The sequence below is a fragment of the Photinus pyralis genome, unplaced genomic scaffold (genome assembly GCF_008802855.1).
Source record: "Photinus pyralis isolate 1611_PpyrPB1 unplaced genomic scaffold, Ppyr1.3 Ppyr1.4_LG7, whole genome shotgun sequence".
NCBI lineage: Eukaryota > Metazoa > Arthropoda > Insecta > Coleoptera > Lampyridae > Photinus > Photinus pyralis.
In genome coordinates, this window is record NW_022170738.1 from 42,740,537 (window position 1) to 42,759,572 (window position 19,036).

At 35.4% G+C, this 19,036-nt stretch overlaps 1 protein-coding gene and 1 long non-coding RNA gene across 2 annotated transcripts in view; one reads left to right on the plus strand and one right to left on the minus strand.

Annotated features, from left to right (window-relative positions):
• The first annotated feature begins 341 nt into the window (after positions 1–341).
• Positions 342–19,036, plus strand: part of LOC116176632 — an 85,185-nt gene continuing 66,490 nt past the window's right edge. Inside the window, exon 1 of the long non-coding RNA XR_004146480.1 lies at positions 342–510. This is a non-coding gene — a long non-coding RNA (uncharacterized LOC116176632). The remainder of the gene's footprint in view (positions 511–19,036) is intronic.
• Positions 3,822–19,036, minus strand: part of LOC116176631 (patched domain-containing protein 3) — a 43,987-nt gene continuing 28,772 nt past the window's right edge. The window contains exons 4-12 of the mRNA XM_031495284.1: positions 13,696–13,877; positions 13,461–13,645; positions 13,256–13,414; positions 13,006–13,206; positions 12,822–12,953; positions 5,983–6,289; positions 5,719–5,938; positions 5,461–5,670; positions 3,822–5,408 (exon numbers count right to left, since the gene is read on the minus strand). Coding sequence (XP_031351144.1) covers positions 4,344–5,408; positions 5,461–5,670; positions 5,719–5,938; positions 5,983–6,289; positions 12,822–12,953; positions 13,006–13,206; positions 13,256–13,414; positions 13,461–13,645; positions 13,696–13,877 — 2,661 coding nt within the window. The 3' untranslated portion in view covers positions 3,822–4,343. The remainder of the gene's footprint in view (positions 5,409–5,460; positions 5,671–5,718; positions 5,939–5,982; positions 6,290–12,821; positions 12,954–13,005; positions 13,207–13,255; positions 13,415–13,460; positions 13,646–13,695; positions 13,878–19,036) is intronic.

The window sequence follows — 19,036 nt, forward strand, 5'->3', positions numbered from 1 at the left end:
AATCTAATTATGCATTTTTAAGTTTAGCAAAACCTCGTACCAGAACGTGGCACGTCAAAAAAGCCCCACAGGAGAAAAATGGTGAAAATTTGTTAAATTTTGTAGTTGTGATTGTGAATGGCTGTCCTCATCGAGGCAGTTAAAATTTGAACCCAGAACTCCAAAAGAACAGTGGAAAAACCGAACTCTATTGTTCCAATTTTAATACGCAGGTGCGTTATCGTCACATCGTTCAATTTTGTACACGTGTTGATATTCGCGCGTTTATACGAGCGATTAATAACCGGCCCATTTGCAGCTTGCAAGATAAGGAACGTATGTTTTCCCAAAATGTAGTAAATTTGTACAGTAATTCTTGTGCGTGGACTGTCGCTGTATAGGTAACATTCTTCGTCCGGATTTTCGTGGTATTTTTTCGCGTAGTGAATCGGGATTGCTTTTTTACATTTAGTGATAATGAAGAACGTTTTGATTCCTGTGGCCTATTCAGAGGAAGAACGATCGGCAGGGGTGAGTCATTTTCTTGTTTGCTGGTTTTAATTTTAAGTTTGTCGAACTTATTTTTGTCCATCGCCCTTAATATTAGTAAACCCAAAAAGTATATGCTTCCCCAAATGCTGTATTGGAGCAAGGTTTTCAATACTGAATGTCAGCCATATTAGCCATTCAGAAACGTAAAAATTTTTAATTTCGTATTTATGTGTAGTTACCTTGAAATTTGTAGGTACGTACATAAAATGGCGTCAATAGACGAAAAGCGCCCAATTTTTTGTGGTGTATGGAGGACGCTGCAGAAAATCCGTATGTTACAATAATTCTCGATTACTTTACTTTTACGAAAAAAATTTTGAAATGTGCCAAAACCTGAAAAAAATTACCAAATTTAACTTTCGACACAGTGACACAAATTGCAAAGAGGGTGTAAAATATCGTCCAATTTTAGCGCATTCTACTATGCTTGATTTGATTAACCAGTTCACCTGTAAGATAAGAATTGTGGTTTTTCCAAAATGAAGTCGATCGTTTAATCTTTAATATTTAGCGATGTTACTAGCATTTTCGTGCAGGTTTTCGTGTAGTTTTTTGCGCGTTGATTGTTTTTTATAGATCCACCCGCTATTACGTAAAAAATGTGCAATTTTAAGTTTGTATTCAAAGCAACCAAATGTATCCATTTAATAGTAAAACTATCCTTTTGGATTGTTTACGCCAACGGCACATCTGTTTATGACTAATGTCTTATCTCTATGGACACACATGTTGAAAATATTTTCCTAAAGAAAGTATAGAATCACAATACGTTTACGATTGGGTTTTAATTTAATCATATGGTCAATTAATAAATTATAGACCATCCTTGGGAATAGGGTACTTTTGTCTCGATGGCCCTTTCAGAACACAACGTTCGCCTCGTGTTTGCTATTGCTGTTTAAATTCACCAAATTTAATTTTTGCGTGGTAAATTAATGCAAGTTTGGAAATTTTGGAAAATATGACGTATCTTATTCGGTTGTTGATGGTAATCACATTTATTTTCCCAAATGCTACCATTGGCCATTGGAGAGTCATTTTATTGCTATTGTGGTTAAATAAAACTCACAGAATTTAGTTTTTGCATCGCAAATGCAACTAAGACGAAGATGGTTCTTTACTAAACTCAGTGTACCTATTCTGCTATTCGCAGTAGCAAATATTTCCTATGTTACGTTTTTTTTGAGAAATCAAAAAATTAGTACCGTTCCATGATCTGCATTATGTCAAATTCCAGTTTTTTTTTTACTTTCGAAAATATATTACTGGTAACTGTTGCTGCAAATATATTATCGATACTAGTTAAATACAGGGTGTAGAATCGGTTTATGCACCATAAGGGATTTCAATGGTAATTTCTTCATATCGAAATATTTTCTCCCCTAATTAATTTAGAGCAAAGTTGTAAATAGGTTTATTGTAGCTTGAAATATTCTGAGTCTGCTCAGATTCTCATTTATTATTTTTCAGTTCAGGAAACCGGAAAAAATAAATTAATTAGAGTTAGTGTTTGCGTAAAAATCTAATTTTTGTTTCAAAAATTTCGCGGCACGAGTGATTTTAGTAAAAATTTTTACTGATTTTTACTTTACTAAAATCACGTGTGCCGTGAATAATTATTGAAACAAAAATTAGATTTATAATTACAATTTATAATTTTCTTAATTCCTCCGATTTCTCAAAAATATCGATGACGTTATAGATCTGTCAAATATTACCGAAACATGTTTAAGCTAATGTCACAGAATGGCTATTCTTATATATTAATCGACTTGCTTTTTTGCATTATTCTGAAAACACAACAGGAAAAAGGCTACCAATTTTTTGAGTTACTTTTTATCGATAAAATCGTTCTTAAGCAGTATACCGCCTTTTTGAATTTGTTTTCCTTGTCTTACCTACATAGGAAATATTATGTAACTAGTCGCCTACAGAAAGAACCTCAAATTGTCACAATATCGGAGCTATTGTTTTACCTTTTTCGCCATTTGGTTCGTTATTGTGTCGCGGCTTGCACCAAGGAAGGAATTTTTTCTGCGTTTATAATTAAAAAAGTTATAGTAAAAGTGCTTATGCTTCTTATAAAATCAAATTGAAACAACGTGTTGAGACCATTCATTAGAGTACCATAAAGAATAAAGCCAGTGTCTCCCCCCTTCCCCTCAATTTTGATAAGGTGTAAGAGGCCATAGTTGCCAATTTCTGATCACCCTACTCCTTTCATCTATTGATTTTTTTATGAGACCTTCCATTAGAATAACATGAAAGGTAGAACGTGTTCCGCCTTGAAGTTTTATACCCGAAGTTATGATTTTTGTGAAGCCGACCAGTTGCTGAACACCTGGTATCTAGAAGCGTTTTAAGTTGGGCGCTTCGTCATTAAATAGTTTTTGAATTTACGTATTTGCTCTAGGAGACGAGGGGTCAGCTTTGTATGTTTGTATTTTGTTTAATTGTTTGCCTTACCGCCGATAACGCACGTAAGTGACGTAGTGGTTTTATCATTTTGCAATCGTTTCTATAGGAATATTTAAATTGATTTTACAGCCGCCGAAAGCTCTCTTTCCAACTTAAAATGCTTCTAGATACCGGGTGTTCAGCTAAGCTGGTCGCCTTAACAAAGATACGGTGTGGTCATAACTTTGGGTAAGAAACTTCAAGAAGGAAAACGAGTGCTTTGTTACAACCTTATGACGCAATTATTTACTAAGCTGCTATAAGTTCGTCATTGTTTCTAATTTTGGCCCCCCTTAGTGTTTTTTTTGAGATTCGAATCAGTGTGTGCTAGATTAGTACTATAAGACTGAAGTGTTCTTGGGGGACGAGATACGCACAAACATTATTAAGAAAAGTTATTGCAGAATGAGAAACTGAGTAAACCTCCTAGACCTACTTTGATTTTTTCGATGTTCCTATTTTTTAAGTGGTTTTTTTAGGAAATCCAAAAAAATGTTACTAAAACTTTACAAAATAGAATGTAATAACCGTGTAGCAAGTTGATATTGAAATTCTTTTTGGGTGAAGAAAAGTTTTCTCAAAAAAGTTTCGATACCAAGCGTATTTTTATACTTTCTTATTTGTTACGAAATTGCAAGACATTTTCTGCAGATTTTTGTATTAAAATAAACCCAGCGTTTATTTAAGAGTTGGGTTTGCACATTCGCAGATCTATGAAAAAAACATCGTTTTCTGTTGCTATTGACTAAAATTATTACAGATTTTTGTATAATAATACATAAACGTGTAGTTAATGTATGGGCACCTCTTACTTAATTTTATATATCAACTACTCGTATTTAAAAAATATATTTCGAACGTTTATGTACAAATTAAAAATTGATTGAGCACACACAGATTAAAAACCTATAACTTTATAAACATACACAAAATTAGACATACAAAATTTAGCTAACTACTTATGCAAAAGTATCGACTGGCTAAACATTAAAAGTTATTGGTCAGTCTTTACTCAAAAATTCAAAAATAATATTCAAACTAAAAATAAATACAAATTTTCTCCTAATCCCTAAAGTAGCAGCGTAGGATTGAATTTAAAAATAAATATAAGTCCTTTTCTATATGGATTTTAAATGGCAAAGTCGGGTTTTGGATTTTGGTTTGACAAATAACTAAATCAGTATGGCAGTATATTTGATACGGATTGGCCACGGTTTCACTGTTGCTGCACGAATTGTATTGACACCTCAATTTTGAAGCACCGGTTTAACGTCACTGCCGGATGCTGCCAGTCACACTCACGCCCCCCCTTTTAACTACGGCTAATGTTAATTGAATGCACTAATTAACTTCCATTACGGAAATCTAAGTTCTTGCACATACCGAGGGTGCTGTAAATTGTGATGGGAGCTCGATCTGCTCAGTGGCCTTCTGTAGTAGCTCTCTTGGGGAGGCGTGCATCGTCGATTGTACCTCTCCTCATCGCTCTTGTTGTACGAATCTTGGTATTTGCGCCAATTATCACTGGATCTCCGGCGGCTTTCGTACAGCTCCCTACTCTTACGCCACTCTTTCTCCGTGTCATTGCCAAATATATCCAATACTCGTTGCGCTGGTAAGTCGAGGTTATAACTTCGACGCCACGCGCTGATATCTTCGTCCAAGATATTCTTCTTATTGGACTTGTTCGAGCTGGACTCGCTCGAGTTTTCCTCTGACGTGCCTAGGCCCAGATCTTTTTCAAGGTCAACATAGGCCTTGTTCACTTTTGGACCCCCCGGTTTATTTTCCAATGATAGATTGTGGCCCTTAAGGTTGTTTCCCAAGTTGGAGCCGTTAAGCGTAAATTGAGGGTGTGGTATGCAGTATGGACGCGGGAACGTTTTCTCAATTGATGACAACTTGATTTCGTCTGGATCGTCGTAGTTTGTACAAGATCCCGGTCCAAATATTGAGAGCAAGACGGGGAGAAGGAATAATCCGTGCATTGCACCGAAGAATACTACCAAAAACACCATTTTGAAGAATACGCTGAATAAATAGTTGTTGGGTAGTAGTAGTGCGACCATGCCGAGTATTGTACTGAAGGCTCCTTGGAAGATGGGTAGACCAAGTGCGTATAGACATTCTTGCACCCGCTTGTCTGGGTGTTTTGCTGACGAAGACATGTACGCGTAACAGATGTGCGCAGTGAAATCGACGCTGAATCCGATGCACATAATTAAGTTAATCATTGAGATTGAATCCAGGTTCACCTTCCAAAGCGCCATGTAACCTACGACGCCAGTTTCTATGGAAATTATACTGAAGGCGACCCACAGAGAACACAATGGATTCGGTATGAATAGGAATGATATCACCATCATTATGATAGCACCCATTACCATGTTTTGGATTGACATCGGCTTTACCAACTCGAACTGTAATAAAATCGTGTCAGGCACACCATTATCGGGTTGTTTAATGATCTACCTGATCGAAAAACACAAAGTACGGATGGAAAACGCTAACGTTTAGAGGTGACTCGCTACAGATTTGTCTTAAGGCCTGAACCATCTCTTTTTCATGCTCGGTTCCAGAAATATTAACTGCCTGGATCATGAACCGCATTGCCTGAATTCTTGTACCGTTTTTGTTAAATTTGACATCTAGAGCGTATTGACTTGAAGGGTACAACCAGTGCTACAATTGTATTGAGAGTCCCCTATGTCACGAGCAACTCTCACTTACCTCCTTTAATGCACTTAGAAAGTCATTTTCATTGTCGATTGTAATATTTAAATAATCATTATTGTGCTCAACGTACGAAAGAAAGCTTCTCAACCAAGACTCACTGTACAAAGAACCAGAAACATACGAAGTGTTCTCGAAAGTCTGCGTCAAATGCTCCACTTCCTTCTGAATTACTGGATCAGAATAGTTTAACTCCCCACTCACTATCACTTGGATTCTAAAATGGGAAAAATTACACAGAATCCACAGGAGAGGACGTACCTGTAGGGAAATTCTCGAAAGTAGTCGTCCTCCCGATCGAAAAATTCGATCGCGTACGAATCCGATTTGGCCACTTTGCGACGCTCGAGTCCCTCCTCGATTTGCGTGACCCCGTAGCCGGCGCCGAGTAGGTAGAGTAAAAACGTTGTTATTATTAAGATCTTCGCAAAGCTGTTATTTAAAAATTTGGCGAAGTAGTCGCGGAAGAACACCATCAGTCTGTGTTCTTTGTTGTCCGTGGCGTTGTCTATGTCGTTGGGATCAACGCCTCCCGTACAAAGTAGACGGTAGAAGATGGATCGATGTCCTGAAACAAACAATAATAATTACATAAATACTTTCAAGGGTAATTCACAATCCAGAGTCGAAATATAGGAATAAAATAGGATAGAACCGTGTCAATGTTGAACGAAAAGTCAACGTTTTAGGATCATCCCTTCATCTTATTTTTATTTTATTTTTTATCCTTTATCCTTGTTCTGTTCTTGATAAGCTAAAGAAACAAAATAATTGAAAGGGTAGAACATAAACAATAGTATTTCGCAGTCGAGGGTAATTTAATAACAACTCCCTAGTCATGGAAATTTTAATACCAAAACAGACTTCCGCAGAAAATAACGAAGCTACAATTGTTAGATAAGTATCAAACAAATGTAGGAATTACAATTAGATTGTACCGAAAACCAGTATGTAATCAAACGTTATATCAAGGAGTCTTCGAAAATAAAAAGATTACTTTGAACCCTGGTTTTTTGAGCTCAGAAGAGCGCTCTTCTCCTTTATCTGTAACATGTATCAACACAAACAAACAAGAAGGATAATAATATAATAAGAATAATAATTTATTGTTGGAAAATCTTACAGATTAATGTGAGAATTTTGAGGGGTAATCATAGATTTTTCGGTGAATCCGTGAGGTGCTTCATACAATCTTCACTGCATAGTCAGAAGTTCGTATTCGATATCAGTACTTATACGAATTATTTATTTATTTTATAGCATATGTTAAATTGACATTTTAATAGGTTTGAATTTTTTTTTTTTTATTAAACACGCACTAGGCGTATACATTGCAACTAGTAGGTACTATGTAGCAATTTGTTTTTAACAGTTTCTTACCTACATCTAAGTCTACAGTCTTAAATCTAGATAAGTCTTAGCGATTGGTGGATGTACTCCCATTGGCGCACTCCACATATGTTAAAAAACACTTGTTTAGTTGTTTCACATGTTTTAATTGCCCTTGATTCACTTAACTTACACTAGTTCGAAGGGTTTTTGCCTTTTCAATCTACGGATAAGTCCACTGTTGTCGAGTAGTCGTAGCACTTCGATATTTACATGTTCATGTAATCTTGTTTCATGTTTTTCCGCAAACCGTTTAATCACCTCGTTGACCATAGGCACTTTTAGGTCTTTGTGGATGTCTTCATTTCTGATGTACCATGGAGCATTTACAATGCTGCGCAGTACTTTGTTTTGAAAAGTTTGAATAATTTTTACATTAGATTTTTTTGTGTGTTGTTTTTTCTTTATATGTTCTTTCCACCTGAGTTTGGCATCTAGTGTCATGCCCAGGTATTTAGCTGTGTTAGCGTAAGGAATTATTTGCTGGTTGATCACTACAAGTAAGTAATTAATTCTTTTATTTGTGAAGTTTATGTGGGTAGACTTGGTCTCATTTAGTTTGATTCGCCATTTTTTAGTCCAATTGGTGACGTTGTTGACGGCTGCTTGTAGTTTGTTTGTAGCTGTTTGTATTTCGTTGCTTGTGGCTAGTAATGCAGTGTCGTCGGCAAATGTGGCTGTCGTCACTTCTACACTCATAGGGATGTCACTCGTGTAAAGCAAATATAAAACTGGCCCAAGGACACTTCCTTGCGGTACACCTGCGGCAATATCTTTTAGTCCAGAGTATGCTTCGCCATATCTCACCCTGAACTGGCGGCCAGAGATATATGACTTTAGAATGTGGCTCATCTGCTTAGGCAGATTTTTAGTTATTTTGTAGTCGAGGCCCTCGTGCCATACCCTGTCAAAAGCCTGGGCCACGTCCAGAAATAACGCTGCGCATATTTCTTTTTTTTCTAGGGTTCTTTCAATTGTATCGGTGATTCGATGTACTTGATCAATGGTCGAATGTTTGTTCCGAAACCCAAACTGGTGAGTTGGAATGAGCTGCTTTTCCTCAATAATAGGCTTGAGGCGTTTCAGAAGCAGCTTCTCGAATAGTTTGGATATGGTTGGCAATAGTGAAATCGGTCGGTATGATGCTTTCTCATTGGGCGGCTTCCCTGGTTTAGGAATCATAATAACTTCTGCAATTTTCCACTGCATCGGTACGTACTTTAATCGTAATGCTGCATTGAATAGATGCGTCAGCTTCATAATGCCCTTTTTTGGTAGTTCCTTGAGCAGAAGTCCACTTATTAGGTCATAGCCAATAGGTTTGAATGAGTATGCTAAGTCGCTCTTTAACCGTGAGAGAAGGATAAAGTGATTACGTTAACTGTAAGGATATAGTTAAAGTGAAATGATTGTGCATTCTAATGACATCTGTCATTCTTATTTCAAATGGGACGCGAAGTATGATATAAAACGACGTTCAGAACATACGACAATGCTCTAAATTAAATTCAGAAATGTCGAGGGAAATGTCAGAAGCTTTACAATGATTTGTATGGCTCCTGCTATAAAATAAAGTTTAGTATTATGCACCACGATAAAGGGAAACTAACCATTTCGTGAAAGTCAATGGTTAAAATATCTCTTTATCGTTTTATATAATAAATAACTATTATTTACTTTAACAATTTTTACCTACTGACTCTGTGATATTATTTGTGATGATTTTTATGTGAAATTTTAATAACAATGATACCCCCCCCCCCCCCCAGCAAAAGAAAGATCTAAAACTATTTTCCTGTTGCTATTAAGATTCTTGTCGTTTCTACCAGATTTTCTCAGTGAAATATTCAACTCTTCAGAACTTCCTGGTAGTTTTTTGGGAAAGGACAAGAGTACCGGGGGGTCTGTGAAGTATGGAATACTCCCCAGCAAAAGATAGATCGATAACTATTTTCCTGTTGTTCTTAACATTTTTGTGGTAATTTTGAGAAAAGTTAATCGACACATAGTGAGGGGTATCTTTCAGTTTCTGGGGAGGTAACCCAGAGCTCCCGGTACAAGATTCTCTCACTGAAGTATTCAGCTTTTAAGAATTTACTGAAAATGTTTTGGGAAAGGGCAGTAGTACGATTTACCTTTAACATTCTTATGGTAGTTTTTGGGAAAAGGTTATCGAATCTTCGTATACAGAGGGGTGTCTTTTCTTTCCCGGTACAAAATCTCTGAAGTATTCAGTTTTTAAGAATTTTCTGGTGGTTTTTTTTTGGGAAGGACAATAGTACCGGATGGACGAACAAGACAATAATTTCATAAATCTTTCCAACATCAAGCATGTCCAATACTCTAAACATCAATGAAGTAACACTCCCACCACAGTTACCAGGTAACTGTTATTATTATTTTTATTATATTCAGTCTTTAATCAACTTTAATCATCGAACATTTTGTGTGGAAATTCTGGTTCTAAATATTACAATCGACAACAGTTACCTGGTAACCGTGGTGAAGACTGGGAGTGTTATTTCAATCTCTCAATACCACATAGGAGCATTGATCAATTTCAATTTTTCTAAATATCAATTTTACCTGCAAAAAGTTCAATGTACCATTAATTTTAAAATTTCAATTATCAACAACCTCCAAATATTTCTTCTGTTAGAATACAGAACTCTAAGGAAAATCCAGGGAAATTTCTTGAGATTCTCTACCTTACATGTACCGGTGTCCCCTTTGGCTCAGAGTGAACATTTTTAGCATCCCTAAACACCGTGTGCAAAAAAGTATACAAAAAAAAGTAGTTCAATTCATTAATTAACCTTAACTGAGAAAAGGTGCACACGGCGATAGTTTTATCCATTTTCCTTCAAACTCAGAAAAAGGGAACCCGGACAAAGTTTCCCATATTTTCATTTTCACATTGAATGCTTTTACTTGAAAAGAAGTACACACGGTCAAATCTCCCTAGGTATTGATTTGCATATTTGAATTATAGGAAAAGTGAAGACGACCAAAGTTTCATCTTCTTTCAATCTGTACGATTCTTTAAATATTTAAATTTTAGGAAGACTGAATACTATCAAAGTCTCGCAATTTTTTTTTCAATTCATTAATTTTCTCGAATATCTCACTTCACACGACCAAATTTCTCACGTTTATTTGAATACTTTTAGGATAGGATAGAAAAAGTATACACGACCTCAGTTTCGAATTAAAAAACTCGTGTATTGATTTATGGCTGCCTTCTATGTCAAGACTGACAATGCCAACTATACAGGGTGTTACATATAAGTATGTAAAAAAATTTGGTAGAAGAGGGGATCAAAACAAGAATTTTTTTTAAATAAACCGAGGGTCCAACGTGTTCCGTTTGGTAGCCATCTCCAGAAAAAGTGGCGAAATTTGCATTTCTTTTTTAATTTTTTTGTGAGCAACCATAAGAGTTACAAAGATGGGTATGCCCTTTCCGATTTTGTAAAACTTTTTTCAAAATATAGGTAATTCCTATGTCCATTTTCAAATGATAAAAAGTCTTCTGAAGGACGCCTAATTTTATGCAACCAAAATAACTTCTTGAAACAAATAAAGATCTAGTTGTCATATTAATTATTAATTTGAATCTTGTTGCTTTGGCTTCACAGAAAATAAATCTCTTAAGCTCCTTTAACTGTTATCGGCACTATGGAAATATCAACTTTTTCTTTAGTTGAATACATCGCACACGAACGAAAATTAGAATACGGAAGTCAAACCGTAAATAGTCAAATTAATTAATATGACAGGCAAATCTTGATCTGTTGTGGGTAGTTATTTTGGTTGCATAAAGTTAGGCGCCCTTCAGAAGACTTTTTATCATTTAAAAGTAGACATAGGAAATCCCTATGTCTACTTCTACATGAATATCACTTTCCTGATCGCAATTCAATTTCAAACTATCAAGTTATTAGAGGTAAGAAAAGAGATGGCCATTTCAAACTAAATTTCTATTATCCCAAATTGTGACAAGCAGATTTTTAGTATGTGAGAAATTAATGTAAAAGGCGAGATGCATTCTTAAACAACTCAATTTTTCTGATTTTCATTAATATACAGTAATTTTGTGGTGGTGTTTGAGGGAGTTCACAGTCTAGTAGCGAATCATGAGGACTAGTCAATGGCATTGTAGTAATCTTTGAATGATACACTTTGCCTGTGGGGATTTTCGAGTCTATAATAAATCAAAGGAAATTCCCAACCTTATTTGCAGAAAAAAACGCTGCAAAATTGTACCCAACAGTGGGGCTTTAGTGTAGGGCCCGTTGCATAACATTGTAATAATCACAAATCTCTACGTAGAACAAAGTAAAGAGTGTCACATTTATTTATTTAGTGCATTTTCAATTTATTTTGTAATGAGTATCAAATTAAATGTTCAAGATGAACATATATCTAGGTACTAAATAATAAATATAGCATTGTTTGCTTCATTCTACGTAACTTTTTTTGGTTATCCAAATATCAGATCTTCACAATTAATTTTCTCAGTTAGGATTGCACCAAATTTTTAAAAAAACCGTATATTGTTGGCCAGAGAATTAAAATCCCTGTCAAACAAGGTTCATACTATAAATTGTTAAATTATGAATAAAAATCGACATGTTTTCGGTTTTTTCCGCTTTAACGCTATAAATGAATGCATTCCCTGCATATCGAACTGCTATGTATAATGGAATGTCGCTCGTAAATTTTGGATGTGGGCGTTGCAACACGTGCTCGGCAGTGGTTAGGTCCTTTTGGACATTTTTCATATTTATTTGAATGCTTGCATCTTAGGAAAAGTGGAAAAGGTTATTCCACCCAAATAATTCGTAGAAACGCCGATTAAAAAAAGACCAAAAAGAGTCTTCGATATAGGCTGTAGTTCGATTCGATCATCTGTCCACCCATTGAAGCCGTATAAATCATTATAAAACTAGGTTCTCCCGTCTTATCCATGGAAACACTATCTTTTTCTGTTTGGAACTTAATTTTATTTCGTGCTCCGCGTCCCATTTTTAAAACGACAGATGTCTTCAGAGTGATCATTTGTTTTACTGTTTCTACCCTTGCCGTTAAAATGATCACTTTATCTACCCTTACTGTTAAATTCAGACCTATGGAAATGTCAATTTAACATCTACCATAGAACAAAAAATTCAATTAACTTAAATTCACCTTTGGGAAGAATATGCTGTTGAAACGGAAATTAAACATTAGTCCTGAAAACCAAGGCTTTTAAATAACTAATGGAAAGAGTTGAGGTGGATCACTCAAAAAGGATCAAAGAATGTGTTTTATTAGTATACTATTTTGCCAGATTTCCGAACGGTAAACGAATACTCTTGACGACCTCAAGTAAGAAAGTGAAAGCAATCGAAATTGAAAGATTTTTGACACGTTTTGCGAATCCACCACACAACAACATTCACATTTTCAATTCAACGATTTATAACTGATGGATCGAAAGGAACAAACCGCAACGCATTGCAAAATCCTAATTCCTGTTTAAATAACAGTTTTAGTAATCGTTCACGTGTATTACAAGTCAAAAGAAAGTCTATTATTTTCCAAACACGCAATCGTATAATTTTGAAATTAAGGCGCTCCCATTCTCAACAATTGATTATTCTTTAGTTCAATAATTAGAAGTAGAAATTACGTCTATCAATAAGAAAATGGTTAGAAATTAGACTTACTTGATTTAGATACCGGTTGAACCTTGACACACACGATTGAATGCCGATTTCCCTGCTCACAGTAACCCGCAAGGGCCATACACGATGTGAAGAAAGTGAGATGGAAGATGAAAGTGAAAAGAGTCGCGACACCTACAACGGTATTCATTATTTTAAAGAACGTGGAATTTTGGGTGTAACTCACTGGAGTATATGCAGAAAATGCGAACAGAAGGAAACGGATTAAAAATTCCAATAAAGAAACTGATCATATCGGTCACCGAAGTAATTGTTATTGAGACGGCAGCCTCGCTTAACATTTTCGCCATTCTTTCGGGAACGGTATCTTTGATAGACGTCCTCCTCCAAGCGGCCAACATTACGAAGGTGTCATCAATTCCAATACCTGCAACATCATGGAGTAACTAGACAAATCCTCCAAGTGTTATACTCACCAATCATTAGAAATGGGGCCGCCAGATTAATGCCAATAAAATCGATGTCGAGGTACATACACGTTCCAAATGCGGCTACTGTAGCCATACACGCGCTGACGTTTCCCAAAAGTCCTAGCCACGGCTTGGATCTTACCCAATCGGCCATCATGCACGTAACTAGGGATAAAAATGAGCTTGTCATGTTCACGAAGTCCAGACTTACCTATAGAAAACAACGCCATAATAACGAATGTTGACGTAAAGTACGGTATGACTGTTCTGGTATTCTTCTCCAACTCGTGATCTAAAGTTCTCGAGGCGAATCTCGCAATTCGTATATGCTTAAAAAAACCGCCGTCTTGTATCTCCTCGATCTTGTCCAAGAACCCGTCCTCCCAAGCGGCTCCTCTGCAATCAAAGTGGTAATGAACGAATTTCGAGTGCGGAAAAACGAGTACTTTGCATCGAACTTTTTAGTGTCGACGTTGGTAAAGTAGGCCAATTGAACCGAAGGCACGCTTAAAATTGTACTGTCCTCGCTGACCTCCGTACCGCCGAAATATACAGGGAAAGCGTGCGCGTCCCAGGTCACCGGATTGATCATGATTGGGAATGTTAGCCTTAGCGTTCCAGCTTCAACCTGCAACAATAGGTGTTAAAAATTGGTAGTTTCTTGGATTTAGGATACCAATTGGATTTTGAAGGGACAAAGTACGACTCTAATGGAGCGAGCAACATTACAAAACTTCAGTTCAGAGACTCTTTGGGTCATCTATATTTTATCCTTTTAGATTTTTCGTGGTATGTATAATTTTTGTTGTAATGACAGCAATTTTGAATGCAAATAATTTACGAGAACACCACATAAATTTTGAATAAATTCCGGAACATCTTCACAAGTCAATGTATCAAAATTCGTTCACATTGTACCCCTTCCGTTTCCGGAAGATCAACTTCAGCGGATAGATTCCCCAACTATATATCTACTTTCTTCAGAATTTGAAATGCCTCATTTTACCAAAACTCGTTTTCATTGTGCCCCTGCAGTTTTTGGAAAATCCGGTTCAGAAAAATTCCGAAAGAATCGAAAAGGATTCATATCTGACCTTAACTATTTGTGGGTCTTTCAAAAAATTAAGTTTGCAAAAGATGTGTCGTATCTAAACGTTCTTTCTGCCCTTTGAGACTTGGGGGTACCTTTCTCCGTTCTGCGGATATTTGCACATATTTGACATCACCAATAGATATCTTTCTTTCAGACATCCCAATCGCCATTTGTGAGTACCCTCCTCCAACAATTCGTTGTTGAGATCTAACTAATTGTTTATAGCCAATCACTATAAGGGGACGAGGAGGAGGACGATGGTTGGTAGAAAGTAATTCCTTTCGTTGAGACCTTTAATGAAATATAAAATTAATTTCTATCCCCCTCCCTCCATTCAAGTTATTGAAAAAAATTAAAAACCCTGATTTTCCTAAATATGCATATGTATCTTCTATGACAAATACTTTATTGTGTCCTTTTTTCTCATTTATTATCTGCGGAGAAACAAAGCTTTTTGCTCCACTATTTTTTCAAATGACAAACCTCATGAATATACAGGATGAAAATTTTGTCTGGACTCTGGAACACTGAATAATTATATCTTCAAAACATTTTTTTAACTGTGTCCAAAGTTATAAAACGTTAACGTACTTTAAATTTGTAGTCAGTGGTTTTTTTTTATATAGCAGCATAAAATAATATATTACATCATCAAATTTATGAGAAAAACTCATAATAAACAATATAGTTTGAAAATTAGTTTCATAATTTTACTAGTTTGATCATGTTGTTTATGTTGTCATTGTTCATTCTTTAATAATACCTCACGAAAAATAGTCCTTTCCATTAAAAAAGTGAAAAGTAAACGTACGCCACTATAAACAATTCAAATATGAGTACTACCGCGAGCAACGTTGCTCGACTGTAGATAATAAATAAATTATTAGTAATAGAAATACAAACAAAAGTAAAAAAAAGCGCGTGAGGTATTTACGAAAGAACTTATCATAAACAAATTATCGACTATCACAAACTTATTAGAATTATTAATTTAATAAAGAGTAAATTTCGTTTCGTTTTAAACCAGGCACTTTTGCCTAAGAAAAGATATCAGTTTCAGGGGATGTTTTATTGGGGTATACACGGTGTCCATTTTTCGAGTGCCACTATGGGGATCTCACTTATCTTAAGAGATAGAAAGTTGGTTAAATGGGGGCAAAGTTGCCAATTTTCGTGCTGAATAAGAATCTGAAAAGACATTTCAAATATCTTCAATAGTTTTGAAGATATCTCAAAAAAACAAAAATTTCTGATTTTCGTTTTTATTTTTTTAATGATAAACTAATCGTAGTAGACATTTCTAATAAACACATTATTCCGACACTTTTTAATGGAGATTTCAAATATGGCATCCTGTTTTTAATAACTCTCCAGATGACGGAGAAACACGTGGCAACTTTAGTTTTTTCTTATGGGCGCCATTATGAATTTTCATATTTTGAGATTACGTCTTTTTTTCTCTTTGCAACGATATATCGCACACGGTGGTTCAGTATCACATTTTTCCTAAAAATACAATTTTTAATTTTCTGAGAAGAGTGCTTTGGAAAAATAAAACGTTCTTTTGTTGTGAACAAAAGGTTGACTTATTTCATGTAGTGTCATTTAGGTTTATGCTAGTTGTATTGCGAAAATGCCTTTTTCAAGTGCAGATCAAAGAGATATGATCCAAATTTACTACACTTCTCTTCTCATCGAAATGCCCACATGACTGCTGCAACATACTTGCAGCGTTATCCAGAGGGGCAACAACCTAGTTTGAGGTATTTTTCTTTGCTGCATAAAAACTTGGGCGAATATGGTTCTTTTAAAAGATGTAGACAGCAATATGGTGATAGACCCAATTAATATGAGCAGGCAATTTTGCGAGCGGTTGAGATGAAAATCGAATTTCTACTTCTCTGACAACGCTGCAACCAGACAGATGGATCAAACTGTCAAACTTTTGTTGACAACAAAAGAACGTTTTGTTTTCCAAAGCACTCTTCTCAAAAAATGAAAAATTGTATTTTTAGGAAAAATGGGATACTGAACCACTATGTGTGATATATCGTTGTAAAGAGAAAAAAAGACGTAATCCCAAAATCTCAAAATTCAATATGGCGCCCATAAGAAAAACTAAAGTTGCCACGTGTTTCTCCGTCATCTTGAAAGTTATTAAAAACAGAATACCATATTTGAAATCTCCATTAAAAAGTGTCCGAATAATGTGTTAATTAGAAATGTCTACTACGATTAGTTTATTATAAAAAAATTAAAAACGAAAATCAGACATTTTCGTTTTTTTGCGATATCTTCAAAACTATTGAAGATATTTCAAATTTCTTTTCAGATTCTTATTCAGCACGGAAATTTGCAACTTTGCTCCCATTTAATCAACTTTCTATCTCTTAAGATAAGCGAAATCTCCATAGTGGCACTCGAAAAATGGACACCGTGTATAACCACGGATTAAATGTTGACCTAAAGTCGCTGGAGCGTGTATTATATGTACCTTCCGTAAGGTTGGTCGTAAAAGTTGACAACTAAAAAACTAAAAAACAGGTTATTTTGATTTAGTTACAATTCTAGCAGTGTACATTAGGCGTAAAGGATTTAAAACTGTTAAAACTTTTTTTTAATATGAGTTTTTAGCGCCGGCACGTCATGCAACTGTTTTTTCAAATATTAATCTACAATTGTTTTATAACCAGTGCAGTTTTCGAGGGGTTGCTTGACTGTAAAGAATAAATGAATTATTAGTAACAAAATAACAAACAAAGGTAAAAAAAAGCGCGTGAGGTAAAGAACGTATCGTAAACAAGTTATCGACTATCACGAACTAATTAGAATTATTAATTTAATAAAGAGTAAATTTTGTGTTTTCTCTAGTAAAACAAAGACATGGAGTTCGAAACAGAACGATAACAAGTAGCGGGTTATATACGATACTTTTAAAGCAGGCACTTTTGCCTTTGCAGTTTTAGGGGATGATTTATTGGGGTTTAACTGCACCTGCATAAGAAAAACGAATTGGGGTGTAGTGGTCATCTTTTGTGAGTTGCGGCACACGTTGCGATTACCAGTTCCGTAATCTTATATTTGAATGTCCCATTTAACTTGATTATTCCGGAAAATAGCGGAGATATAAAAAAAAATTCGGTATATGGAGGGGCCTATTTAATGATGCTATGCACATTTTCACAAAACTGTCCCTTAAGGGTAAAGTGTAAGTCAACTTAATTTTTTCAAATAGAAACATATACTTTTTATTGAATATGTACATCGAAAAATAACAACATTCCGTGGGAAACGTTTTTTCCCTACACTTACGATTTTTTGAAGACACCTCCAAAAGCGCGATTTTTGGTTTGAACTAGCAAGCTGTTCTGTCAAGAATTTGGCACATTTTTTTTAGTTGGGGTAGGTGGAGCCTAATTTTATTTTCCGCTGTAGGTATCCCAGAAACTGTTTTGTGGATGGGTAAACGCTTTTTCTAATATATTCCAACAACATCAAGAGAAAGTGTAACTGATTGATAGTAATTAAAGTAGTAGAACAAGGAGAATTTTAAAAATAAGCCTTGTATTGAAGGCGAAATACACTTGGGTGAATAGGAAAAGGAGTTTTTCTAATAACGTTTAAACCGTAGACTCCAGGCGCAGTTCACGAATGATGCTTGAAACAAAATTATGAGTAGAGAAGCAAAATGTACGGAAGCGTTGAAGGGCCCCATCTTTTTCTATTTTTTTATATCTAAACACTCGTCTTAAATGTTATAATTTGGATATATCTAGAAATTCCAATTTACAGTTCGAAATGTTGACTTTTATCTCGTAATTTCGAGTAATGTCGAAATTACGAGATAAAAGTCGGAATTATGAGATATACATACGAGACCTAACTCGATATTACGTGATACAAGTCGAAATTACCAGATATAAGTTCGAATTACGTTGATATATAAGTCGAAATTGCGCAATTTATCAAGTAATTAGTTAGGAGATATAAGCCGAATTGCAAGATGTAAATCGAAATTGCAAGATATCGGTCAAAATTACGAAATCAACTCCTAAACAGGAAATTATGCTTTAAAAGAAATAACTATACGAAGAATCGCATACGATTTTCAGTAGGGGAATTTTTTGCCACTCAGCTCGTATTCGGAAGCCAGACTTTTGATCCGGCACTATTCAATAGCACTGGTCCTTGAACTCGTAGAAATCGATTAGCGAAGGTTTGACATCGCTGTCTTTTTTCGTTCTCGAGACGGGCAACAGACAGACAGACGGACAAAACTATCACATAATTAATAATGTTGCAATTGTTTTGTAAATCGCCACACAAGTTACGAAGGCATATGTGATTAAAAAACAGCATAATCAAAATTGCATCAAAATTCAAAAAACCCAGTTCAGGAATATAAAAACGACCCCTCGTATGCACTGCACATACGATCAGATTAAATACTTAGTGATGGATTTCTGATCATATGTTCTCAACAATATTAAGGACATTCCTTCTGTATTGAAATGATTTTTTTTTATTAATTTAAAATTTAATTAATAGAAATTTAAAAATTAAATGGGATATTATGGCAGTATTACACGATTTCCCCTCGAAATATGACCCGAGCGGGTACCAATTGTATAACAATTCTTGCTTGCACAAATATCACCTGTTCCATTACACAACCGAAACTAAATGTAGGTAGG